At 40.7% G+C, this 26897-nt stretch overlaps 1 protein-coding gene across 4 annotated transcripts in view; it reads left to right on the forward strand.

Annotated features, from left to right (window-relative positions):
• The window catches only part of LDLRAD3 (low density lipoprotein receptor class A domain containing 3), a 105341-nt gene that overhangs the window by 36907 nt on the left and 41537 nt on the right, over positions 1–26897 (forward strand). For 3 of the 4 annotated variants that reach the window (XM_030274104.4, XM_030274105.4, XM_072929871.1), the window contains exons 3-4: positions 15840–15965; positions 18376–18510. In XM_030274104.4, coding sequence (XP_030129964.1) covers positions 15840–15965; positions 18376–18510 — 261 coding nt within the window. Of the gene's footprint in view, positions 1–2271; positions 3079–15839; positions 15966–18375; positions 18511–26897 lie in introns of all 4 variants that reach the window. The other variant, XM_072929870.1, reaches the window with a different exon arrangement.

Genomic DNA, 26897 nt, shown 5'->3' on the forward strand with positions numbered 1-26897 from the left:
GCCAGGAAGTGGAAAAGTGATGGTCTGGATGTGAGGAGGAAATAAGATGCAAATCAGAATTACCTGCATGTTGTCCATTTATCTCTTGTTGTCTATTCATGTCTTGTCTCTTCCCTCTCTTCCTTTAGTCCCTGTTCTGTCTCCTCTTCTGCAGGACCATCTCTGTTAACCATGTCACTTATGGCCTTTCCTTCACCTCCCACACTTGCCAGAACCCACATACCCAATACCATCTGTCATCTTACATGCTTCCTCTGTGGCCTCACCTGTCACCTTAACATGTCCCATGCCAGCTGACTTTGTGCTGTTTAGTGCCCAGAACATTTCTCATACTCTTGCGTTCTGTGATGACTGAAAAATGTTACCTGGTTTTATCTGGGGAAGGGAGTTGAGGAAAACCATGGAACGGAGGGAATAAGCTGAGACTTCTCACTGTTGTTCATAAGAACTACTACTTGAAGAACAACCCTGCTTTGTTTTTTCCTCCAAGCAACTAATTGAGCTTGAAAAAGATTCATTTACCACATCAATGTGAATATTTTGTGAGTACTTCCAGTTCTCTGCAGTTTGAGTAAACTGCTATCATCAGTGTATCTCCCAGTGGAGAATTGTTTTTTAGTCCATCACCATCTTCTGGTTCTCATCGGTTGGATTGCTCCTCAGCCTGTTGTCCAGTATCTGTCACACACATTTCTTCGAAGTGTTGCTATTACTACTGCTTTTCACCTGTGTAGATGATTTATGAAGGAAGCTGAGGCTCTTCTTAACAAATGCAGAATTTTTGCCAACCGGACTTTCCTGTGAAACTTGGAGGGATTGATTACATAGATCCTAAATCCTCCTCTGGTTGCATACCAGGCATTATAGATACCTGGGGTTAGTGCTTGCTCTGGTCAGGTTGGAAGCTGCATGCTGTCAGCACTCAGTTCTTTCTTTTATCAGGTATGGAAGATACAAAACTTTGCAAAATAAAAGACCCTGAATGGAAGGAGCCTAGAAATGTGTCCTTGCATGTTTTGAAACTTTTTGAGGTAAATGGATTATCTCTAGTGCTGACTTTTATATCTACCTGCTGACCTATTCCTTTGGAGCCAAGACCTGTTTCTCACTCTTGGAAGGATTTTCATCTTGAGATTTAAGAGTGCACTAATATTCTTAGTTAAGTTCATAATTTACTCTGTCATCTCTGTTTCCTCTTTCTTTGCTCTTTGTAGATCTTTGTATTAGATTATTACAGAGAGAACATTGTGAACACAGAATGGCTTTTGTCAGTAATGAGCAGCAGCTAGTGGGGAGATGGCATGTGCTGCCTTTGTCAGCTAACGAGCAGCAGATGGTGGGGATTCAGAGCATGGCACATCATCCACGCTAAGTGCCTGGCATGACAGCAGCCAGAATTAGAGACATACCAAATACCCAGGAGTCTAGATTTTCCTTTGTCACTCTTCTGAGAGATGCCAAATTCATATGTTTAGCTATGAGCAAATAGTGGCACGCAGTTAATCAGTGACTATCTGTGTTAATCCAAGAGCTAAAGAGTGTAGGCTGTGGGCTAGAAGAAAACTGTGTGCAAGGATAGCCTTGGGGCAGCGTGTTCTCACGTTTGAAACCTATGTCTCACTGTTTCTGTTTCCGGTTGGTGCTGTTGCTCATTCAAAACAAACATAAAGGTAAAGCAGGTTTCTGAGTCAATGCTAAAAGCTGTGACTGGGTTGTATAGATGTCTGAACAATGGGGCATCATCCATGCTTGTAAGGATGTGCTGCCAACACACTCCTGGGCTGGCTAGCAAGAGCTGGTCTGTAGGAACATCCGGAACTGTGGTAATAAAAAGCTCATTTCATCACCAGCAATCCATCGTCATCAAACCTTGGTCTCTGATCGTCCTTCAGACAGAGCAAGTGTCCTCCATGGGGGAGAATGTCTTTATTGAAGTGCTGCATGCAAATGGTCCATTATAATTAGGATTCCCCAGACAGGTATTGAAGCCACCTGCCAAGCAGGCTTCCGCTAAAGGTCAGTTTTGTCTCTTTGGCTGAGACACATGTGCTTGCAGGGAGCCCAGTGCAATCAGAACTGAAGGTTTTGTAATACCTGCAGTCCTGGGTTGCACTCAGCATGGTGTGGTGAGCCAAGCTTTTCTGCAGTTTCACAGTAGCAGGCTAAATCTCAAGGTCCTGAGCACTGTGACTTGTATTTGGGCAGTCTGAGAAAACAGTTTAATCCAAGTGTCCAGTAGATCCGGTAAGGACATTTCTGTTTCTGTGTCAGGAAATTGAAGCCCTTGGGACCCCTGCTGAACCCAGTGTCTGGTGACAAACACTGTAGGAACTCCTGCACCTGGTAGGCTGCATACCATAGTGCAAGGATGAAGGTATGAGGTGGGAATGTGTTCTTGTTACGGTTTTGACCATGCTTCTTTTGCTGGTTTTGGAAGCATTTTTAACCATCTTTGTCAGGTAAGTAGAATTACATTTGAGGTAGTCCTGTAATTACTTGTTCATTGCTGATGTTAGCATATTAATCTTTGATTTTATCTTCTCTTGTGTGTCTCTTAACTATGTTCTTGCTTTTACCCTGTAGAGTTGTAACTGTGTGTTTCTGTATAATAAACATGACCTATTTTGTCACATTCCATTCTGTGTCTATCTTTTCTATGCTGCGTATGTTTGCATTGCCATTTAATCTATCTAAATGCACACAGGGTTTTGTATAATGCTTTATAGTCTCGGAAGATTTTATAGATGTGGTGTCATCGGGGTGTGGAGTGCTGGGTTGGGAGATGTGGCACAATAAGCCTGCATCATTCAAAGTGTTTGTATCTGCAGGCTTGCTCTGAATCTTCGTTGTCTCTGCACTGGTGGGGACTTAAACTGGATTAGCAGTATATTGTAGTTTGAAAGTGCAGCACACAGTAACCATTTCAAAGTTTCCCCGAGGTTTGCTGTACCTTATTTTCCTTGTTTTTTCCATCCCCAGTATGAAGCTTTCTTACCAGACAAGTGTTTACTGCTCCCTCTGGTGTTCACTTGCAACAGGTGTTGGAGCTCCCTGCGCTGAGGAGCAGCGAGACCACGGGTTCGTAATGAACAGCTACACACAGCCCTGGGGGAGAGAGAAAGAGTCTTTCACAGCAATGCCACATGAAATCCACGCTCTGCAATTAGTAGCCCAGGTTTCCTAGATCATGTGAAGAATATTTTGCTGTGCTCTAAATCCTTTCATTTGGGAAACTGAAACTTCTGGAGAATAAAGGCAGATTAGCTAGGTTTTCTTCAGGTGAATTTTGACTGACTTAATTGCATTCAGTTTCTACAAAAGAGGTATTATTTTAACAACTGCATCTGAGGGCTGGAAAGTATTTAAAAAAGAAAAAAATCCCACTGGAGCCAAAGTCATGTCTGAGGAAGTTGGTCTGTCATTGGAGAAGCTCTTGAGTGCAGTAACTCCTACACTTGCTGGCACGGGCTGCAGTAGGAAGAAGGTGGTTTGAGTGGGCGCTGCAACAGCTTCAAAGCCATGTCATATGCTTGGAAGCCTCAAATGAGGACTGTCAAACTGCCTTGTCGTGCCCTCTTTGATGTAGGGTGTATTTCAGGAGGTGGCCTTTAGATTCGCTGCTGTTTGCTGCTTTAAAATAAAAAAAAAAGGGTAAATCATGGAATTTGCCCTCAATCAAGAGCACGCTTTGAGTCTGCTCTATAAGAAGTTCACAAGTTGATATACTAAGGCATATTATGTATGCTTTTCCCTTTGTAAGTCTCAAAATTACTATAGAGGCAAAGGCAAAATTTAATACTAAATGGCCATTACTAACAGTTCAAATAATTCTGGCAACATTCTGAATTTAGATGTGTGTCCTCACCTTGTTAAGGTTTGCTCTGAGAGCAGTCAAAATCATGACTTCCACACTGTTAAGAACAAGTAACCAGCTTTAATAGCCCCTTTAAAAGACAGAGAAAAAAATCTTGTAGAGACAATGAGTGCTACAATCTTTATAAGGTATTTAATAAGTGCTTATTATGATAGTATAGTTATTACAGCTGAAGATATTTTGCTTGGATTTAACTACATAACAGGGTCATTCTAATGAATGGCTTTCATGTACAGGAACAAAGGGCACAAAGTAACTCTGGCTCCTATCCTTTTAAATATTAGGCTTTCAGTTAGACAAGTAGAACTCAGTGCACTGAAGAAATGTGGTGTTTTGTTAAAAAGAAATGTCTGCCTCATTCAGAGAGGGGATTGTCTAAACCAGTCGAGATCTAGAAATACTGCAGTGGGCCAGGACTTGGGCAGGACTAATCCTACTCATCAGTAAAGATTACTGACTTTGATTTAATATTCAGTAGCCCCAGAAAATTATTCTTAAAGCATCAGTTAAAGCCAGGTGTAGACTAAGAATAATTCTACAGAAGATGAGATGCAGGGTGATATTTTAAAGAGATGCTTACAGATTCCTGGGATTAAGATCCAGCCTTGCATACCTGCAACAAGTTTTTGCACTGCCCCATCACGTATAAAGGTGAAGGCATCTCAGCTGCTGCAGTCTGTAGCTGCTAGCCAGGTGCATTTTTTAGCTTGGAGAAGTTACCATTGCTGATAAGTGGTATTCTGTCTTGCTAGTGAACAGCTTATAGGCAAGTGTGAGCTAAATAGCTGTGAAGTGGTCTTATATCAAGGCTCACTACATTTTGGAGAAGATAAGTGTTCATTCCTTGCTTATTTACAAGTAAGTGATTTAGTGACCTGGCACTTAAAAAAAAAAAAACTAAGTAAACCCAAAAAATCTTAAAAGGGGAACTCCAGCATTGAAATCACTTTTTCACATGTGAGGATTTTGGTACAACCTTATTATTGTAACTCAAAAAGTATTACAGCTGAACTTGTAGGCTTTAGTTGATCAAACCTCTGTCTGCTACTTTGGGAAGTGTGGAGTGGCTGTGATAAGGTTCAAAGTACTTACCAGAGGGTTAGATGGTTGTGAACTTTGGTCGTTGTCTATGTGTAGTTGTGGAGGTGATGACAAGCCTCTGCTGCAAATGGATGTGTCCCAAGACAGATGAATTGTTGATACAAACAGTGGAGCTAGCTGTCAAATACTGACTGAAGTGCTCTGTGATCCCCTGTGAGCATGAAGGAGGGTGATGCAGTTATAACGTAAAAGGTAAATAATAAATACATTAATATAAAAGCAGTATGTTAAAGTAACTCATATAGTTACAGCAGATGGAATACTCCATAACTCTGCGTAGTGCTAACATCTCTGTGGAAGATAGAAGTGTGAGGCTTGTGGCATTTTTTTGAGCGTGTGATCTGGGAGTTTCACATTCCTTGTAAACAGGACTAACAGTCTACCTTTGTGGTGCCCTGCTTTATGCTACATCTCCATCTAGTGCATTTTAAATGCTTCCAAAGGAAACAGAGGAGTCGCAGAGTCGCAGAGTCATGGAATGCTTGGAATTGGAAGGGGTTTCTGAAGGTCATAGTCAACCCCCTCCCCCCTCCACTGCTAAAGTAGGTTCACCTGGAGCCAATTGCACAGGATTATGTTCAGGTGGCTTTTTAATATCTCCAGAGGAGACTCTAGAAGTTCTCTGAGCAGCACTAGCTCTGGACAGAGTACTCCCAACACAGCCTCTCTAGGGCAAGGTAGAGGGGCATTGGCTTTTGTCCAGTGCTCAGGGAACTCTCCTGTTCTCCATGGTCTTTCAGAGATTATAGAGAATGGTTTAGCTGTAGCATCTCTCAACACATGTTGGTGCATCTCATTGGATGGACCACAGGTCTTGGATTTGTGGGTGTGAAGTTTGCCTGATCTCTAACTTGTTCTTCCTCAGCCAAGGGAGAGTCAACTTTTATCCAGACTTTCTCTCTTGCCTCAATGGTTTAGGATCCCCAAGGATTTTTCCTTAGCAAAGACTGAGGCAAAGAAGGCATTCACTATCTCAGCCTTCTCTGTATTCTTTGTCACCAGGGCACCCACCTCATTCCCAAATGGGTGGACCCAAATTTTCCCTGGTCTCCCTTTTGCTAGTGATGTAGTTGAAGAAGCCCTTCTTGATGTTCTTGACATCGATTGCCTGTTAATTCTAAATGGACCTTAGCTCTTCTTATCACTTTCCCTGTCTACTCTGACAGTATTCCTGTGCTCCTCCCAAGTGGCTTGTCCCTTTTTTCACATTCCATACTATTTTGTTTTGTTTGAGGTTTGCCAGAAACTCCTTACTTATTCATGCAGGTCTTTTTCCCTCTTCACTTGATTTCTTACTCTTACGGACGTACCTGCCCGCTTTGGTGCATCCCTATGAATAAGAAATTAAACAATCTGGAGGTTGGAGGAAGCGCTACCTGAGTATTAGCCTGTTCTCTTGGACCCTCCTACCTTCTAGGGCTGTAACTCAGGATTCTTCTTCAGATTCCTTTGGCCTTGAGGATGTCAAAGTTAGCTCTCATGTAGTCCAGGCTGTAATTCCAGTTACTGCCTGGCTTCCTCCACTCAGGATCTTGAATTCCACCATCTCATGGTTGCTGCAGTCAAGGCTGCCCCCAGCCCTCACATCCCCAGCCAGTCCTTCCTTGTTTGTCAGTACACCCCTCCAGCAGCACACCTCTCCTCAGTGGCTCCTCCACCACCTGTGTCCAAATGTTGCCATCGGTGCTCTGCAGGAGCCTCCTGGGCTCCCACATCCCAACTCTGCTGGAGTTGTTTCTCCAGCAGAGATCAGGGTGGCAGAAGTTCCCCATGAGCACCAGAGTCTGTGACTATGAGTCTTCTTGCAGCTGACTGGAGAATTCCTCATTGACTTCCCCTTCCTGACAGGGTGGCCTGTACAAACACCCACAGAGGTGTCACCCAGCTTGTCCCTTGCATGTTGACTTCTTACCTGTGAGCTCTTGTCTGGTTCTTCACCCAGCCCGAGGCAGAGCTCGAGACATCCCAGTTGCTCTCTCACATAAAGAGCAGTTCCACCACCCCACACTGCTGGTCTGTGAGAAGAAAATAGCCTAATTTCCTAAGAAAGGATGTAGCCATCCGTGACAGCATTCCAGTCATCTGAGCTATCCCACCATGTCTCTGTAACTGCAGTGGGAATGTGCACACAGATCTCTAATTCTACCTGGTCTTTTCCCAGTGCTGTGTGTGTTCGTGTACAGGCATTTCAGAGAGGTAATAGTTCCTGCACATCTTCCTGAAGGAAGGGATGTGGGAGAATCCACCACAGACACCCCTGAGGTGCTTTTCCTTCTGTTTCTCACGTGGGTAGTCAGATAGGGAACATTTGATGCTGTGGTTGGCCTGTCTTATTCCCCAGCTGGATGTGATGTAGTGAGTGTTGCCACTATGGAGCTCACACCCTGAGTCCTTCAGTTTAATGCCTGCTCACTGAGTTGGCCAAAGATCCCCTTTGCCGAAGATCCCCATGCCTCTTCTAGACAGGTGGATCCCTTACAGGATGATAAATAGGGATTACTTTTTATACTGACACCTTTTGGTAGGGATTGTGTTAATATATGGAAGGAGAAAATCTAACAGCAGGGTCTGAACTTAGAAAGAGAGAAGCCAGATGCTAATTAGCATCCTGACAGGATCATGGCAATGAAAAGCTGCTTTTCATTGCCATATGAAATATGAATTTACATATTCATATATTTATATACAATGAAAATACAAAAATAGATATTGTGTATTAATGTTAATGGAATAAGCATTGTAATGTGCTAGGATTCCAGCAAATTTATCTTCTGTTGTCTCATTCTTACTTAGAACCCAGTAATAATTTGTGTAAAAATCTAATGAAATTAACTCCTCTTTTTCTAGATAGCTAGAATATATAACAGAAAGCTAGGAATTTCTCAATAAAGGTAGTTGTATGTTTTGTAGTAGGTGCACATATACACACATGGAAGACCTCTGGACTTCTAGTCACATCTCAAAATCATTGAGTGCTTTTAAGTCTCCTTCTGTGTTTCTTGCTGCTTCCTGTCATCTCCTGGTTGACCTGGAATAATTCTTACAGGTAGGTAAAAAAACATCAGAAATCTTAAGCAAAGCTGGATATTAAACAACACATGAAATGAGCATCAGCATTAATTGGGAAAATGCTGTAATGCAGCTGCTGATCTTTTTGCCACTTACTCAGATGGCTCTCAAACTTGGAATATCAAACTGGAATTAGCTGTTTTTTAACTCATGATTAAGCAACCAAATACTTAGTAGTTATAATAAGATTTGTAATTAAGGGACCATGGTAAATGTTTCATTTGAAGCTCAATTACACATGAGTAGGGCAAGTGCAATAGCTGCTTATATTTGATAGCTTTTTATACAGGGAGATCAAGAGGGTTTGTGGTGCTAATTATTTAATCCTCTTGATGGAGGTCACTAAATAGTCCAGTTGGAGAACTTGGAATTGGACAAGTTTAACAGTTGGATGGAATCAGTGGCAGAACTGAAAGAAAAAGAGCAAGTAGGTAGTATCCCAGAATGGAGTGAGGGATTGTAGCCCATCAGACACACAGATGTTCCTGAGAAGTACTGCTGCTAAAGTGCCTTAAGGGTGATGTTCTGTCCTGCCTGTTTGCATCCTGAGTAACTTAACAACTCTGAAATTGTGCTTACTTTGTCCTTTAGTATGATGTTATTGTTTCGGTTGTTTAGTGAATTGTAAACCTCTAAAATACTTCTCTTAGTGAGAAACTGCTTTACTGAATGTCTGAAAACCAAGGTTTTTGTTTGTGCTCTCCTCTGATAGCTCTGCTTTGTGATGATTTTGAAGGACTAAAACATAGATTCCTAGACGATGAAAGATTATTTTAGTGCCTTATTGTCTGGCAAGAACTAAAGGCTGCCGAACCATAGTAATTCAGCTCTGAAGTGCTTTCTTTTAGAAGGAAACCATTTACTCTTCATGGCAGCAGACTACTTGGCTTTTTTTGCTTTAGCATTGTCCTTTCTGTCTCACTGCTAACTACACTGTAGATATTGCTCATGTAAGTGGTTGATAGTTTACTATATCAGAGGCAACCTCTGATGCTTCCTACTGGGCTAATTTCACTACTTAAAAACCTATAAAATTGCTTCCTTTAAAATAAAGCACATTTTAGGCTCTTTTTCTCTGTGTTTGCATTAGCAGTTTAAGAATAGCAACTCTTTCACCTGCCTTGTTAAACAGGGAGCAAAAATAAGAGTGACCCAAGGGCTTTTTGTAGGTGCAATGAATGCTCTGCAGTTGGCTGTGTTTTGTATCATAACTCAGTAACTTAAATAATAGTTTAGTTTTGAATTGGAGCAGTTCTGGCATAGTGGACTGAGAATTGCATTTTATACTGACACTATTACTCAGGTGCTAGCTTTTTTCTAGATAGGAAAAAAGCAAGCAGAGAAAGTGAAACTTCTATGTTGTTCTGCAAGGCAGCCCTGTTCCAGAGCTCTGTGAACCAGCAAATGATGCATTTGTCTTCAGTGCTGAGGCAGCTGAGTGACTGCAGGTAGCAGTGGCTTTCCTGTTGGGAACAGAACTGAAAATACTGTAGAGTCCAAACAGCAGTTAACTGACGCAAAATAACTGTAAGTGTTAACAGGGTTAGAGTTTATATAAAGGAATCTATCCTGGTGCCATCCAGCTTGTGTTACATATTGTTATCAAATCAATCCTTATTTGTAAATTGAAGTTGAAACCTTTATCTCCTTCATGTAAAGCTTTACTGAAATGCTGCATCTCACCATGCATTCATCAAAAGAATCTGGTTTTACAGTGCTGTCTGATGTGGCTGTAGCATCCCTTACCAAAATTAACCACAGCAAAGGAGTTTAAGGTGGTTTATTATCAAAGTCAGGAAAATACTAATGGCTGTGCAATAATGCAGCATCTGCACACAGTGGTTTCTGTCTGGAGAGTTGCTCTTGTTGCAAGCAAGTAATCAAGTTTTGATTAGCTGAATAAATCATTATCCGTAGTTGAGATGTGTAGCTGTGAAGCAGCATAAAGTTACTTTCCTTGATTGCTGCTTGGAGAAGTTCTAAGGCAACAATTTAGTTCAAAGAGCTCAAGTTCTGTGCAGTTTACTTCTATCTCTACGTTGTATCTGCTGCATCCTATTTCCTCACTTCTGATTACAGAATAATTGATAAACATTTTAAAACATAAATGTTTGTAAAGTTAAAAGAAGGAAATAGGCTTCTCTGCTGGCCACATCGTTGGGGTGCCTGCTGTGTGCTGTTTGCATGTTGCATGCAGTAATTAATGCGCAGTTCACTGTAACTACCTGTGAAATGCTTGAGGTGTAAATAAGCTGGTTCAACAGTAACAGTCATAGAATCACAGAAAGGTTGTGGTTGGAAAGGATCTTAAAGATCATCTGGTTCCAGGCCTCCTGCCATGTGCAGGGATACCTTTCACTAGACCAGATTGCTCAGAACCCATCCAACATGGCCTTGAACACTTCTGGGGATGAAGCATCTGCTCAGCATTCCCTGAGCACCCTGTTCCAGTGCCTCACCCCCCTCACATTAAAGAATTTATTCCTTATATCCAGTCTAAATTTACTACTCCCTTTCAGCTTAAGTCCTGTCACCACATACACTTGTAAATAGTCCCTCTCCAGCTTTCTTGTAGATCCCCTTCAGCTACAGAAGGGTCACAGTAAAGTCACCCCAGAGCCTTCTCTTTGTCGGGCTGAACAACCCCAACTCTGTCAGCCCGGTCTCACAGGAGAGGTGCCAGCCCTGTGATCCATTCTCCAGCCTCCCTTTAACAGGTCAATGTCTCTCCTCTGCTGAGAACCCCAGAGCTGTATGTAGCACTCCAAGGGTCTCACGAGGACAGAGTAAAGAGGCAGAATGCTCTCAATTGCCCTGCTGGCCATACTACTTTGGATGCTACCCAGGATGCATTTGATGTTCTGGGCCACAGGTGGACATTGCTGGGTCATGTCCACTCTTATCCACCAGAATCCCCAGAGCCTTCTTGGCAGGGCTGCTCTCAGTCCATTCACCCTCCAGCCTGTCTTAACGTCAGGGTTTTCCTTGACCCAGGAGCAGCACCTTGCCCTTGGTCTTGTTAAACTTGTAGTTAATACTGTTAATTATAAAATGCATTTGATGTCTTTGCTGCTTTATCTATGAAAATAAAAATCATCTGCCCATTGTAGATCAGTTGTAACCTTCTAATCAGGTTCCAAGTCATTGTAGTCTTGAGTATCAAAATCGCTTTTATTGAAAAGTGTTATCTATATACAGCATAAGGATTTACAGAGTATTGCCAAATCTGGTTTCTTTTCCTCTGCTATTGTGAATCTCTGCTGAGAAATAATAAAACGGATTATGCTTTTTTAAAAATAGTACAGTTTCACACTTGGGATCCTAAAGATAGCAAAATGTTTTTCTGTTTCTGCTGCAGAGCTGTGCCTGCAAACTGTCACATCGTCATTGGAGTGTACTACTGGTCCTGATGGGAAGTTAGTATTTTTTTTAGAGCTCTGAAAGTAGAGGGTGGGAGGATTAGGTTCTGTGTAGCATAAGGAGCGACTTCACGCACTCACACATACAACTGCCAAATAGTTTTTTTGAGCTTAAGTGAAGCAACCTGGAGGGAACATTTGGCAAACTTGTACTGTGGCCAGCAACTCTCTGCCACCATCTTTGCCATTTGCTTCATGTTTGAATTTTAAGAGAAGAAGAAGAGTATTTTAGTGAAGAGCAATTTCTTCTCATGGGTGATGGAGTCATAGGAGGCTCCTCAAGTTCATGGTGGTTCAGTGACACCTCTTTTTAAATACCATGGCAATTCCCTTTTGTGTAATGTAAATATAGATTCACATTAATCTTCCAGTCCTGGGTCGCTTCTGCCATGAATAAGTAACAAATGAAGAGTGGAACTGGAGTGAATTGATCCTTTCTGCCACAGGTTCACAAATTGGTTGAATGACAGGTTTTTGGGGTATTTTTTGTACTTGCTGTATTGAATCAACACAGGATCTGAATTTGAATAGCCTTTCTTTAGTGACAGTTTTGTAAGTTGCTCTGTGGTTTCGTGCTGTATTTCACCCCTTCCTGTCCAGTGTGTGATCTCTGGGTTTCTTCTTTCTGGAGACATGGGTTCAGGTGGACTTGCTGCAAGTTCCTTTAAAAACAACCAATTTCCTTCTTTCCCTTTCCTTTAGCTGGTTGTAATGCCTTGGATAAATAAGGTCAAACAATCCACATGTGCCTGTTCATTTTTTCACTTCTAGTCTGTCATTTCCTGATATCCCTGTAATTCTTGATTATCCTGAGCCTGTTGCAACCAAGCATAGCAGAGGAGAATGCAGATTGCAAAGACAATGCTGTCCTTGAAAGCTTATTGAGGCTGAAATCACTGAAATAGCCAAATAGATTGCTTCTGTTAGATAAACATAAAGCTTCTCACATACAGATTTGCCTGAAAACTCTTAACCTGTGCAGTAGGAGACACAGTGATGGGCAAAGGAGAAGAAAACTCTTTTTGTAATAGTCACGTAATGGGAGTTGAAATTGCAAAGGAATGCTGGGATAGTGCAGTGCATGACTTGAATATTCTGTAGGCTGTCATGATCCTGGTATATGTATCTGTTACTTGTTAGGGTGCCAAAGACCTGAAGAAAATGATAGCCCTTCATATTTAGAGTATTTGCAGAGATGCTGCGGAATGGGAAGGTAGGTTTCCGCTCTGGAAGAAATGCTTGTCCTTTCCATAGGAACTTTATGAGCAGTGACAAAAAAAACACTTACTTGAAAACCCTGGGAAAACTATGCCAGGGGACAAGAAGGATGTCAAATTGAAAATAAAGCTAAAATTCTTCTGTGGAGTTCTCCAGAGTCAGGGCATGTGACTTGGACTAAGCCTTTACTGGTTTCTAATTTTCCTGCATTTGTGTACAGCATATGAAAAATGCATTTTGTGTCTGGAATTGGAACTTGGAAAACTAAGTTCTGTCTGGGAGCAAGACTTGTGTCTAGTTAGCGACTTACTGACTTGTGAATCACCTTGGTGGTTGAAATGCTCTTTTGTATTCCTAGGGTCTTTAATGTAAGTGTGAATTTGAATTGGGATTGGTTTATATATCATGTCTGTTGCAAATACAGAGAATTGAATCTGAGTTTTCTTTGTTATTTTTTCCTTCTCTCCAGTTAAAAAAAAATAAAATCAGTGGACTATAGAAAAGGAGAACTTAGAGATAATTTGAAGGTGTTTAGTTCCTTGTTTATTTTTCGTCTGTGGTTACTAGTATATGGTTTTTTATGAACAGTTTTTCTAAAACAGAATTTCCTTGTTCTCTGGCTGCTGTCTTCAGAGGAGGAGAAGACAGAAGGATGTCTGGGGATAAAATGTTTAAGTAAACATTATACAACTATCTAAGTAACACTTATAGTAGATAATTGTCCTGAATGGTTTCTCTTTCTTTTTTTGGTGGGGTATCTCTATGCTTTATACAGAAGAAAGAGTTCTTGACTTTGATCCTGGTCATTCCAGCATTGTTTTCTTCCAGGTGTGGCCAAACATTAAATACTACTTATGGCTTTACTGTGATAGCTCAAGGCAATGTCCCAGATGTGCTTTGTACCCTTTGAGGCCAGAGCAGCCCAGGATGTTGTGACGTCTGGAACAGAGCTCTTCCAGTGCTCACTGCCACTTTTGGCTGCATGTTCACTCTGCTTAGGAACATGCAGCCACATGACCTCTTCAGAGGGCTAGAGGCTCTGGTTTTGATGGTTCACAGTCTGAAATCTGTCAGGAAGAATAGGCTACAAGAGTAAGAGAATGGTCCATGCTAGAAATGTTAGAAGTAAATAATTTTGAAGCCTTAATTTGTCAAGATTTTCAGAGAGGACAAAGAGCATCATTGAGTATGATTTGCCAGAAAATTGATAGCCTCTGAATTCAGGCCCCAAGTGACAATAGTAAACCTGCTTGGAGAAATGGGATCCAGTAAATGTTAACAAAGGCAAAAGTATAGTTGCTTCCCCTTTTAGTTATTTCTTCTCCTTCTTGAAACTCTTGGAACTTCTTCCTTTTGTTCCCTCTGGAACTATTGTGTCTCAAAATACATCTCTAAAATAAATTGTCCAGAAGCATTTGGGGAGTGTTCACTGTAGGGTTTCAGAAAGATGTTAGCTCTTATAGAAAGGACAACAAAAACAAAAGCACAACATGTGAAACACTGGGCACCTCTTCACATACATGTGCTATTATCAGTCTCTTCCAGCAGCATCTTGGCTGGCTTGTTAGTGCATTAATACAGACTCTTTGCCTTGATGACACTGAATCGGTTTTGCTGCCTTTGTTTAAAGACTTTGGGGGTATGATGGTGCCTCATACCTCATGGTTACTGAATTATTTAGCTGAGATCTGTCTGTCTCAGAACTCTAACGCAGAAGCTGCTCTTTGAAGTTGTATGAAGAATTGCATATTTCAAATGTCTCTGCTGGTGGTTTTCTATTGCCAGAGGTCTGAAGCACAGGTAGTTTATCATCTTTTTCTGCAAAGTAATGGCTCACTGTCTTTCCCCAAGTGGACCATGGATACTCTTCAGAAAAAGTGGTAGTTGAATATATGAAATTCAGTGATACCTCTTACTTTGTGTTTCATAATTCTAATTGAAAATTGGTTATAAAATGAAGAAAAACATGTAAGAGAGGAACTGAAAGAATTTGATTTTGGAGGACACTAAAGCAAGTGAGAATTACTGTAGGTGTGGTATAAAACAATTTAGATGTACTCTGCTGACTGATGGAAGAAGGCTTTGCTACAGCTGTACTTAGTTAATCCTGGAAGAGATGATTCCTTCCAAATTAATACTGTTTATCCCTATTAGATATAATTTTTTTTTTATTTTTTTTTTTTTTTTTTTTTTTTTTTTTTTTTTTTTGTCTGTACACTGATAGTCCCTGACCTTGTCCTGGCCTTGTAAAACTGTGCAGGCTGGTGTATTGATGTGCCATAAGGCCACATTAAAAAACTTGGCTCTTGCTGTGGTACCCAGTCTGTCATAGTTCAAAACCTCTGAGTTGTAAGCACATCTTAGATTTGGTAGATTTGGTGTAGGAATAGGAATCATTTGCTTAAAAGGCCAGCAAGCTATGGATCTGGCTTCTTTCCTGATGTTCTCCCATCAGTGGCTTTACCACATTGCACCATACTAACCTCCCTGCAGTTACTAGCATACTCCTGCAGAGACTGCCTTTGCTTTGGAGTGGACTGTCTGAAGTCTTCAGTGTCCTGTGGTGTGGTCCATCAAGTCATGAGATAATTTGAAAAAGCAAAAATGTAACCATTTGTCTTGTAAAATTGCATTTTTTGTTGGGAGTTGTTTTGTTCTAGGCTAGTGATGCAATAACAGTACATAACTGGTGCTTGCCTTGAGCATCATGGTGGAACCATCTGCATTACTATGGCTGAGGGCAGTGTTCTCTTGCTAAGAAGAGTGACTGCAGTAAAGTAAGACATGTGTAGTACTTGAGCTCATAATAAGATTCTGTAATCATGTGTTAAACACATTTTGATGCTATTGTTAGTATTTAATGTTTTATGAATAGCTGTGCTATGCAGCAGGAGATACAGTGGTCCTTTTGCACCCAGTTTTATATAAATCATGTGGAATAAAGGCAGTGTTATTTGTGTTTGCAGCCTGAAAAATATTTTTATGAGGATCTCTTGTGTTTCTTAGTCTCACAAAGCCACTAATGTGCTTGGAAGGCACCTAACATCAGTGCCAAAAGCACTGCATAGAGCACCCTTCTAACTGTACTGCTACAACAGGATCTCTAACCCTGGTAAATTGTTTCCCTGACCTTGACCCACTTCTGTCTCTTGTTGCAGCAAAAGCCAAATCCAAATGTGGTGCCACGTTCTTCCCCTGCGCCAGCGGGATCCACTGCATCATTGGCCGCTTCCGGTGCAACGGCTTCGAGGACTGTCCCGACGGCAGCGATGAGGAGAACTGCAGTAAGTGGGAGCCTGCTTGCAAGTGAGGGCACTGCTGCTTATTTCAACTCATTGACGCTACTTAGAAAGGAAACATTTGGTAGCCTTCCATTTCTGAGTCAAATATTCTCCCTGTCGTTTATGACCCAGATGATCATTGGCTTTTCACTTCATGAAAATGAGTCTGCCTTTTTTTTAAGGTCTATCTCAGTCTTGCTTTGTATATAATGTCTGTGTGATACTCCAAGCCCCTGAAATTAGTTTTAAGCTGAATGTTTGCTTTGAACATATTCTCTGTACTCAGATGTAACTCAGATTGGACAAATATTAAATATAATTTGAATTGTTCCATTTTTATTTGCTTGGTTTTTGTCACTGAAGAATATGATGTATTTGGTCATCAGCACATCTGAGTTTCTCTGTTTATGCATGTTCTCAATCAACAAAAAAGCAAATAATGGTATATTGAGTGAAACAGGTTCTTGGAAGAAGAGGCAGATTCTTGAAGCCAGACATGCCTGCCAATGCACAGCAGCAGGGAAGCTGTAGCAGAGAGATCATTTGAAGTACTCCTTGTTTTGGGCTAAACCCTCTGCATGTGGTTACACAGATCCATTTGTATCTGTAAGTCTAGCAGGGATATATCATAGCAGTAGGGGAATGTTGTGTTGAATCCAGCAGCTCTGTTGTTACTATCAAGAGCTGGTAAAAGCACGGGTCTCTAGGTGAAAGCTTGCGGCAAAATACTTGCTCAGTCTCCTGTCAGAGGCATGCTGAGATTTTGTTTTCAATGACTTTTAAAGGTCAGGAGGAGGACACAGACAGCAGCTTTCAAAGATAACAAAAGGGGCAATCTTTAGAGTAGTCTGTCACTGTCTGCTTCATGGAGGACTTGCCTTTCTTGTTGGTGGTTGGTGCTTGTTGGTGGTTGGTGCAGTTCCACAGCATGAATCTCTCTTAAGCTGGCATCTGTTGTTGTCCTGGAGAGTCTGGTCTGGGCCCTGCAAGGACTACGTGGCTGTGGCAGGGAGTCAGCACTTCTATGGAGAAAGTGAAGCCAGAGAAGCATTGAAGGCTAAGGAAATAACTGAGTTACACTTGAACAAGTGGACTAAAAATAAGATTTTACAAAAGGGCTTTGAATATCCTTAAGGTGGTGGACTGACAAGTGGCAGGTCTCAACTCAAAGTGCACCAGCTTATGGAGTTCATTAGAAACGACACAATTTCCTGTGAGCTTGTAGTGTGTAGCTCTAATGGGACCTTACAGCTGATGATAACATGCTACTGACCTCCCCATTATTCTATGGCAGTGAGGCACTTGGTGGTTTTTAGCATGTCTAAATGTCTAGTTACTGCTTATGAAGAGGAACAACCATTTAGGTTCTGAGGTGACCTCAAAAAACAGTGTAGTATTCAAGGGTGCAGCAGTTTCAAACCAAAGGACTTTTAGCATGTTTTGCTAAACAAACTCTTGGAGAGCTGGAAAAATTTGGAGTGTTTTTGTCCTGCAAGTTATATGCAGGGTAGACTTTAAAGTTTTATTTATTTATTTAAGCTCTAAATGTAGCTCTGACTTTAAAGATGCAAAAATGGAAGCCAGTTAGTATTTGGAAACTAATCCCCTTTGTTATTGTGGTGGAGAAGCAGTTTGAAGTAGACAGGGCATCTAAGCAGCCTTTTAAAGATTTTCAGTGGGAAAGCTGCATTCTTTTTCAGTCACTCCATTACCAAAAACTGTTTGGAGTTCAGAGAAGAGTGCCAAAAAGTATTAAAGGACAGAGATTGATTTATGAGTAGATATTAAAACCAGCTAAATTATGCATGTCTCAGCTAGGTGATGACTGTGTTGAAGGATATGGTTATATATGACATATATGAAGGGTGCAAATATTGTTCTTTAAAAAGGAATTGAAATTCAAACAGTGAGAGGCTGAGAGATTTCAACACTGCTGTTATATCAATTTAAAATAGTGAGGAGAATGGGAAGAGAATCAGAGGTAAATAAACCACTGCCTGGCAGTTCTCAGTCAAAATTGTTGTCTTATAATATGAAACTTCAGCTAAACTGAGCCTTCTGTAATGGGAATCAACAGGCAGTGTTTATGGTAGGCACTTCTACCCTCCATATGTCTTCAGTGTGAGCAAATGTGGAACAGTGATCATGATTGGGCTCTCATGAAAATGAACAGAAGGCTTATCACAACTGTGGGTGGGCTAAATCTCTGCTAATTGTAATGAGTCTTGCATAAATTAGAAGTTTCAGCTCTCCCTGGTTAGAGAGCCAGGACTGGTTTGATTGCCAAGTTACTCCCACATACCCAACAAATTGACCAGCTGTTGAGTTGTGACCTGTGGTTGATGCTTATCAGCTATTTAACTGCCTGAGCAAGAGAATTCCTAATGAAAGGTCTCACTTTCTCTTTCTGCAGCAGCAAATCCCTTACTTTGCTCTACTGCCCGATTCCACTGTAAAAATGGTCTTTGCATTGATAAAAGCTTTGTGTGCGACAGTCAAAATAACTGCCAGGACAACAGCGATGAAGAAAGCTGCGAAAGCCCTCAAGGTAGGCACAGGGGTTTTATTCTCTTCTGCAATATTCTACCAACTCAACACGCAACAGGCTCAGCAGAAAATATGATTCTATTGGCTAGCTGTGTTGGCTAGCACTGCAGATAGTGAGAATGAAATGTGTGGAGAGTGTGCACATGTATACATTGCATTCTCAGAAGAGTGGTATCTTTTTCAGGTTAGTAAAAACACAGTTTTGCAGGAAGCACTTGTAATCTGTGATCCAATGCTCACTGAAGTTGCTGGGAATCTGTTTAGTACTTCTGTGAGATGGATTGGACCTGGGGGGATTGATAGTAAAACCCGAGTTGAAAGTGAATCTGTCTGTTTACCAGATGAGTAAATCTTGTGTATGCTTAAAGCTTTAGATCTTCATTGCTCAGTTATGTTCTGAAAGACATGTTTAACTGCAGGACAGGTCTACAATGAAGACATTTATTCCTACCCTTCCCCTGAAGGCAGGGAAGAAAATTTTTATTTGAAAATTCTTGTGTATTGAGGCTTGGGAGGATCTCAAAACACAGTGACATTTTTGTTCTTTTTAACCTGTCATATAAATCTACAGGTAATGGTTTTCAGTTTTGTTTTCTGTAACTTAATACCACAGTATTTTATAAAACAAGAAGTATATATGAATGACTCGAGGTTAACAAACAGTATGTATTGGGCATCTGCTGTTAGACATTTTAATGTCTGAGTTCCTACCAAAGTAGAAAAAATATGGGAGGCAGTGGATATTTTCAGGGGAGATGTGGTGTGCTTTATTCTGTAGAAAGCAGGACAGATGAAGAGAGATAAAGCAGGAAGAGAGATAAAGAAGGAAGATGTAATTAGTGAAATTGAAAGATAATTACTTTACTATCTACCTGCACTGGTGACTTTGTCCCTTGTGGAAAATAAAATAATCCTGAGCTTAAGATGCTGGTAAATATTCTTGACAACTCACAGAGGAAGAGGAAGAACGCACAAAAGCAATGCTAACAAAACAGGGTCTTACAGCAATGGTGTGTGACAGTCTCTTCTGTGTCATACCTCTGCCTAACCTATGAGCTCTTTCCTTGGCTCCACATGTAAAGGTTGGAGGAGTCATCTTGCTGACTCTTCTGTGTACTGAACTACATCACAGCCTGGGAACGTAGCTGTGCTTGGGTCAGAGCCTGGGAGAGGGTCTGGCCTGCCCCTGCTCTCTGCTGGGAGCGGGATGAAAGGGCTGCCGAGGGCCCAGCGTGTGCGCAGGGCTGGGCTGTTCCTCACTACGGCTCTAAGGCAGCCTAATCACATTAATCTGGGTGGTAAGGTTTCTTTTGCTTTCTCTCTTTTTTTTTGGCTTCTGAAGCTTAAAGCATCAGTGCTATTCTTTTAGATTGGGACGACTGCTTCCTCTGCAGATTAATTGGCTGGATTGCCTCCAGGTTGTTTGTTGTCATGACAATCTGCTTTTGGAACTGACTGTCAGGCTTAAGAGAAGAAAAGAGCTGTATTTCATGCAGCTGTTACTTTTGTCTTCATATTTGGTCCTTCTGGAAATGTTAGATTAGTAAGAGGGTAAGCAAAGTAATTCTTTCTGATTATATGTGTGAAAGAGGCACAAACAATGAAGAAGAAACTCTCTCCATTAGGACAAGAACAGCCATGGTTGTGGGCTAATTTGAAAAATAAATGGTCCAAGTATGGTCTTGGGAATGAGGAGTTCCCAAAGTGAAATGCTGGTTGTGGGGAACCTGTGTAATTGGCTTTTCCTTTTGGCAGCTCACTGCCTCCTTGAATTGTTGTTTCACCATCTGTAAGTGGACAATGTGTGGATACCTGTCTTTCAAAGCTAGGATTAAAACAGTGTGATGTGTTCAACTTCCCATCTGAATATAAATTACGATTCCCTCTGGAGCTTGCAACTATTGGTATGTCTGTCCTGGCTTGCAAACACAGCAACTACTTTATGTTAATTGGGAATTAGACACTGTTGTGGACAGTCTTTAATTTCTCACAATTCTTTGCACAGCAGATGTAATTACTGTAATTATGATGTGTTCGCGTTCACACAGTACCCATGAATCCTGGTCATTAACTAGAACTCAAGTGCTCTGGGTACTTAGGGACAGAGCAAGGCAAATCTGTAGGGTGTTATAAAATGAAGATAAAGGGGTTTCTTCCCACTGGCTGTGTAATGTCAAATGTGGTAGCTTTAGTTCAGTGTAATTGAGTGTAATCTGACATACGAGATTGTCCTTGTGTGCTGTTTTTCTATCTGTAAATGTGTTGATTTAGAAGTCACTAAGCTTCTGAACCACTACATGATAGTGTCGTTATCACCATTTAACAGATGGGGAAGAGAGGGCATAGATCAGCTAAAGGAAATGCTCCCAAAGTGCCATCCTGGCTGGTAGGAATAGAGCTTTAGCCGTGCTTGTCTGCTTCAGGGGCATGCCATTAGACTTAATCAATGTTTGCAAACTGTTTTGAGATACTAGGACAACATGGGAAATAGAAGTGTGAATTATTAATTGCTACTTTGCTCTCCTTCTGCTCTTGGGTATACTGACAAGCTTTTTAAATTATCACCTCTTTCTGCTCTTCCATGAACTTCAAAGGCCTCCTGTATCCTGCTGTCATTACTGCAAAGCTTCAGCAGTATATCAGTTTGGTTTGTGTCAGATACTCCTCCATGCATAAAGATCCTTTCAGTAAAGTAGGGTCACTCTGCAGACAAGGAAAACAGGAATGTGGCCTCCTACTGAAAAGCATACTGACCCAGCTTTGACATGGAACACTTTAAAATGTGCCATCCTCAATGAATGACAGCTTTGATAACATGCTGCAATTTGAAATGAACCTGAAGACATGCATTTCGAAAGATTAATTTTAGTCACAAACAAGAGTAGATTAATTTGACAGGAGGGAGGGCCCCATGATTTAGTTGTGAAAATGAGAAGATCAGATTTCGGAGGGCGTTCCTGATCTCCTTTCTCCTTAACACTTGTAACTGAGTGTTGTGTATTTTATAAAGGTTTGTATGTCATGAGAAAAGTGTCAGATTAAAAAGTGCCAATTTAGCAGCAAGTCAAAGAATTCTCTAATTCCTCACAGAAGTTATGTGTAGCTGTTGTGACTGCCATGATAAACTTCAGAGCAATTCTTTTAATCCCATCCAGGTATACTTTGGTCATCTCAGTTTTCCAGCAGTGAAGTAGCACGGCAAAATATTTCCCTTAATCTGGAATGTGACGTAGTCATCAAAGAATGTGCTTGAATTTTGGGATTGGATGGAGGATATAATTGCTTGAATTATTTAAGAGCTGTTCTTTCTAGGGCATTACTCCAGGTTTAACACCACCAGCAGCAATGAGAAACTTCTGCTTGTGTTCTGTGTTTAACAGTTCTCAATTCAGAAGAAAGTTTCTCTTCCCCACAGTCTTCTCTCCTATGCCTCTATTTAGCTGACAGTGTTAATCATTCATAGCATCTACTCTGGGTGTACTCCTCAGGTCTGTCTGTTGCTGAGGGGATTTCCTGTTCTGCGACAGGCATCCACTCAATTCAGAAGGAATTACTCCTTCTCAGTATCTTCCAATAACCATATAAATTTGTTCAGCTCTAGGACTGTGTTTAATTTATTCTCTTAATTTGTTTGGGTTTTTTTTTAATCTAAATGTGTCCTCACAGTTCTTCTCCTCCATTTTGTACTTTTAGTTTAGAAGACTTCAACGCTAACAAAAACATACTGGGTAGTTTAATTCAAACCAGTTTTTCTTTCACAGCCCTTCTTTTTTCTCTCTAAGTTGCTAAATACCTTTACTAGCTTTAACTCTGTTGCCTAGGAAAGGGAGTTTTATTGCGGCTAGTCTGTGTTCACTCTGTCTGCTGCTGTAATAAGAGGCTCTTGACTTCAGTAATATTCCTGAAATTCTAGCTCTGCAGTTGTTTGTAAACAGTGCCATTGTGGTCAATTTAAAAATTAAATGTTTTGCAAACGTTTGGAAGTTAATTCTTGTCCTGTGAATTTGGTAATGTCCACTACTGTCCATGTGGATACCTCCTCCTTTTATTTTTGTGTATCTTTTCATTTAATTTGCATTATGATTTTTATATACCCCAGTATTTTAAAACACATTTAGCAGCTTACACAGTTTTCGAAGTCTCCATTCTTTTCTCTGGGGCATTTATAAATTGCTTATATAAAACTTGTCAATGTAGTAAAAAATAAAAAATCTGACCCTGTATTGAATAAGAGGAAAATAATTCAAAAAGTTGACTTCCTAAAATTAATATTCACATGATAATACGAATTCTGTGATGATAATTTCTGTGGATCAAGTTATAGGCAAAGCTGGAAGTGGGCTGGCTGTAGAGGTAAGCACTAAGGCCATTGCTAATGTTTGCATGATTGAGTTGCAATGCAAAGTGGGTTTTGGAACTGACACCTAAGTGGAACACACATATTCTAAATTTCAATGAAATACCACAAAAACTATTTTATGAAACACAAATAGCTCCCAGAACATCCCACTCTGTATGGAGCTTGTAACCAGCCCTTTGCACTTGATGAATTGAAATTCTGAAATTCCCAATTGCTGTGGTAACACTTAGACATCCCAAGGCTTTGTAGTCTGATCCTGTCTGTATACAGGGTTTTATTGAGTCTCTCTGACTCATTATTGTCCCAGTCTGTAAACTGAAGCTCAACTTGCAATCATTGTGCATAATCTTAGCCCAGATTCAGCCTGCAGCAAGAATTTAGTACTCAGAGGCAGACTGAATAGAAGCAGAAACATAAAGAAGGACACAAATAAAATGTCACTGAATGTTTTATTAAATGAAGGCTTTGCCTGACCATATTAGCTCTCTAATATCCTTCTTTTGTAATACTTACTAATGGAAATGGTTCTGTTAGCTGCGAATTTTTTCTTTCCTATGTTTCTCCATTCCCTGAATCCCTGCTTCCTTTTCTTTACTTTTTTTCTCCTCAAAAGTTTATTTTTTTGAGAGGGTTCAACAAACTTAGTTTAAAAGGTGTTTCTAGATCTGGGAGGTGTCCAGACTCTTCACCTAATCTCCTGCTCAGCGCACCTTTGATGACTTCAAGCTCAGAGTTACCAGCAGATGATGACTTGACTACTGTAAAAGTCAGTTTTATGATCTAGGTCAAGTCTTGAATGGGGTTTTTGTGTCACCAGAAGTCACCATGTTTGCCAAGAGCTTTATCAGGGATAACAGGGAAGAAAAATAGGATCTGGCAACAGTTACCTTGACCTGAAAGCAATTCCTTGAAGATAGAGTAAGGATGGAGAACTATCATTGTGCCTCCAGCTTGTGTTTAGTATGTTCTGTAGACAGATGTACTTCAAAATGCCTTCCCTTAAGGCACCGCTTACACTCTCATGGAAGTGCCAGTCTCACTGGAGTGCCTTACAAGACTTTTATTGTAATACCATGATTTTTAATTTTGGTTGGTTGGGTGGGTTTTTTTTGTTATTGTTGTTGCTGGAATTGCAATTGTGGTTCTCAGGCTACTTACAAAAACAGGAGGTGCAAGGATACTTTTCTTTCGTCAAGTGGTTGATGAGAAGAGCTGGGAACTGAGCCTGAAAAGGCATGGGGTCTTTTCAACTGTGCAGAGATGAAATGTGAGCTCTGAACGCTTGTGTACAGATATTCTTACCTTCACTTTGTGGCATTTATGTCTAATTAAAAGTTCCAGAAAGAAGTGATGACATGGATATCCAGTTTCATTGCCTGTGCTTCAAAACTTCAAAAACAGCTTATAAAATGTTACACTTGAGGAAAACGAGTGTGAAATAAAGGATATTTTCTCTCCATTGATCCTGAGGCTCATTAAAGTATCTCTTGAGCTCTCATTAGTAAAAATAAATAAATTCCTGTGAAATACATTTTCCACAAGTTTATAACAGCATGTTGGTGTTTGAAAAAATACTGTATGTATTAGCATGTCATGCCATGCCCTGACTGCTGAATTGAATTAACTTTTCATTATGTCAGTGATATTTAATTGTGCAAGAGGCTCCTGTTGCTGGACTGTAGGTGCCAGACCCAAGTCTTTTTGCTGTCACTGGGGGGAATCCAAATAAAAGGCTCAGCTGTTAATCTTTGACTTGCTGTGAAACAAAATCAGTTCCAGGTAAGGTGACCAAGTGTATTTTCTAGTTACTGTAGAAAATTATTATAGCATTTGTATTTAAAATGAAACCTTCTGTTAGTGCAGTTTCAGTACAAGGATAGTCTGTTTTTTGTTGGAAAATGGGAGTTATAGCAAACACATGTCGTGCAAGAGCCTCAAAGAGGTTTCCTGGGTTAAATACTGAGGAGACACTCTCACTAGCAGAGTGGGAGTTAGCTTGGCTGTGTCTTCTCTTTCATGTTCTAACCCTCATTCATCAGACTGGCCTGCCCCAACCTGTAATTCTACTTTCAAGCCCGGCTGGGAGCTGGTCTGCATTCCTGTCCCACCAGGTCTGGCCCTATCAACCCTGCACTTCTAGTTAAACTTTGCTGTTTAGCCTGATTATTGGCATTAATCTCCAGTAAGTAATAATGCTTTAGCCTAAATCTAGCTTTGAGACCTGTGTGCATTAACCAGGTCAGAAAAAGATGTGAGGTTAATTTATGCTTCAGTGCCTTTGTTAATCTTGGTCTGGCATTGTCATGTCTGTAACCACTGGTTAGAAATGATTTCCCAAGATGAGTTACTGAGGAATGTGGCTGCATTCAGCAGTTTGCACTGGGACTTGGGCAGAGAGTACCACTGTCCCTTTCTTTCTTTTTAGGACTTGGACTGTTTTTTTGTGCAGCAGTGGAATTGGCAAGACCAGTTTTGTTTCATATCTTGTGTGTGGGGGGAAAACAGATCTCAGCTACTTGAGTATCAGAATTTGGGGTAGATTTTTAATTTTGGTTTGGGTTTTTCTGTCTGCAGCTGCTAACAATAAAGTTGGAAGATGTGAATCCTAAAATGTCAGGCTGCAACTCTGTCCCCAGCTGTAACTAGTTTTGCATGTGCTTAAAATCTATATATTTTCACTACTTCAGTTATATCTGGGAATAATTTTTAGCATGGGAGCTCTGTCAGAGCTTGTATATGTGTTCTTACACAAAGCTAATGCCACAAGCAGGGCCAATATGGCCAGATGTAAAAGGGACTCCATTCAGATTGCGTAGCAGTTTAGTACATAGCCAATTATGTGACTGACCTAAAGCAGTGTGTTTTCAGCGTAGACAGTCCCCTAGAGCAGGGTTACCAACTGAGAAGTTTTACTGACATTTGCTCAACAACAAGTTCAGTGACTCAAGGTTAGCCAGATGTCCCTTTAGCTAGAATCTGTGCTGCTGCAATGCACTTGTTTTGTAGGAAGGAGAACATATAGAAATGCAGAATTGTCCCCAGAAGTCCAGGTGATCCCATGAGTGCAGGACCTCAACATGCCGTGGCAGTTTGTGTCTATTACTTTGAGAAATCCTTGTTTAGGGTGGTTCTTGTTTTTCTCTAAGTGGTTTCACTTCACAGTGCTAGCCTAGCTGCAGTTTTATTCTGCCTTACTGAAATTATGATTTTATATCATCCTATAGGACAAATAAAGGTATGGAAAACTGAATTGTGGGGGATACCAAATCACTGAGGTGATACTAATGTCAAAGTGTATCTACCAGACCTTACTGATCTTCATGCACACTACCTCCAAATGCTGGTCCCAGCCAGGTCAATGGAAGCATTAACATTCTGCAGCTGGAGGCATTTGTTTATTTAGTGTAGATCACACTTAACTTGCTATGCCAGCGTGCTGTATTCACAGACTGTGAAGCACACATTGCTTGAGGATGACGTCAAAGCTCAAGCCAGTTGCCAGTCAGGGTTCCAGAGAAAGGTATTTCATACTGCCTGATCTAAAACTAGCAAATGAAACTTGATGAGTAAGTAGATTATCATGAAAAAGGAAGTTTCTTGCCAGGCTTTAGATTAGGCTAAAATTCATCCCCAGCCAAGCATTTCAGTACCTGTAAATGTGTGAAGAATAAGGCTGTTGAATTCTAGATTTTCCTTCTTTGCTGCTCTTGCATTCAAACTTGTGTCCCAGAGTCTGATCAGGCTTCCTAGCAAAGCTGGGAACTGCAGCGGATTTTCTTCTGCCTGCTGAAAATTGTGAAATGTTGAGAGACATTACACCAGTATTTAGTGTTCGTGTTGTTCCCTGAGATTGCCAAAGTAACTCACGCTCCCATCTCATGTTACCGGATTTTTGGTGCTAATGCTCTAAAGCATTGTGTTTAAAAATCCATATTTATGAGGGATGTTGAAACATAAAGTAATTATATGGTTTTCAATTACATAAACATCAACATGCAATGCAAATTAGAAGCTGAATAATTAATTTT

The sequence above is a fragment of the Taeniopygia guttata genome, chromosome 5, assembly GCF_048771995.1.
Source record: "Taeniopygia guttata chromosome 5, bTaeGut7.mat, whole genome shotgun sequence".
NCBI lineage: Eukaryota > Metazoa > Chordata > Aves > Passeriformes > Estrildidae > Taeniopygia > Taeniopygia guttata.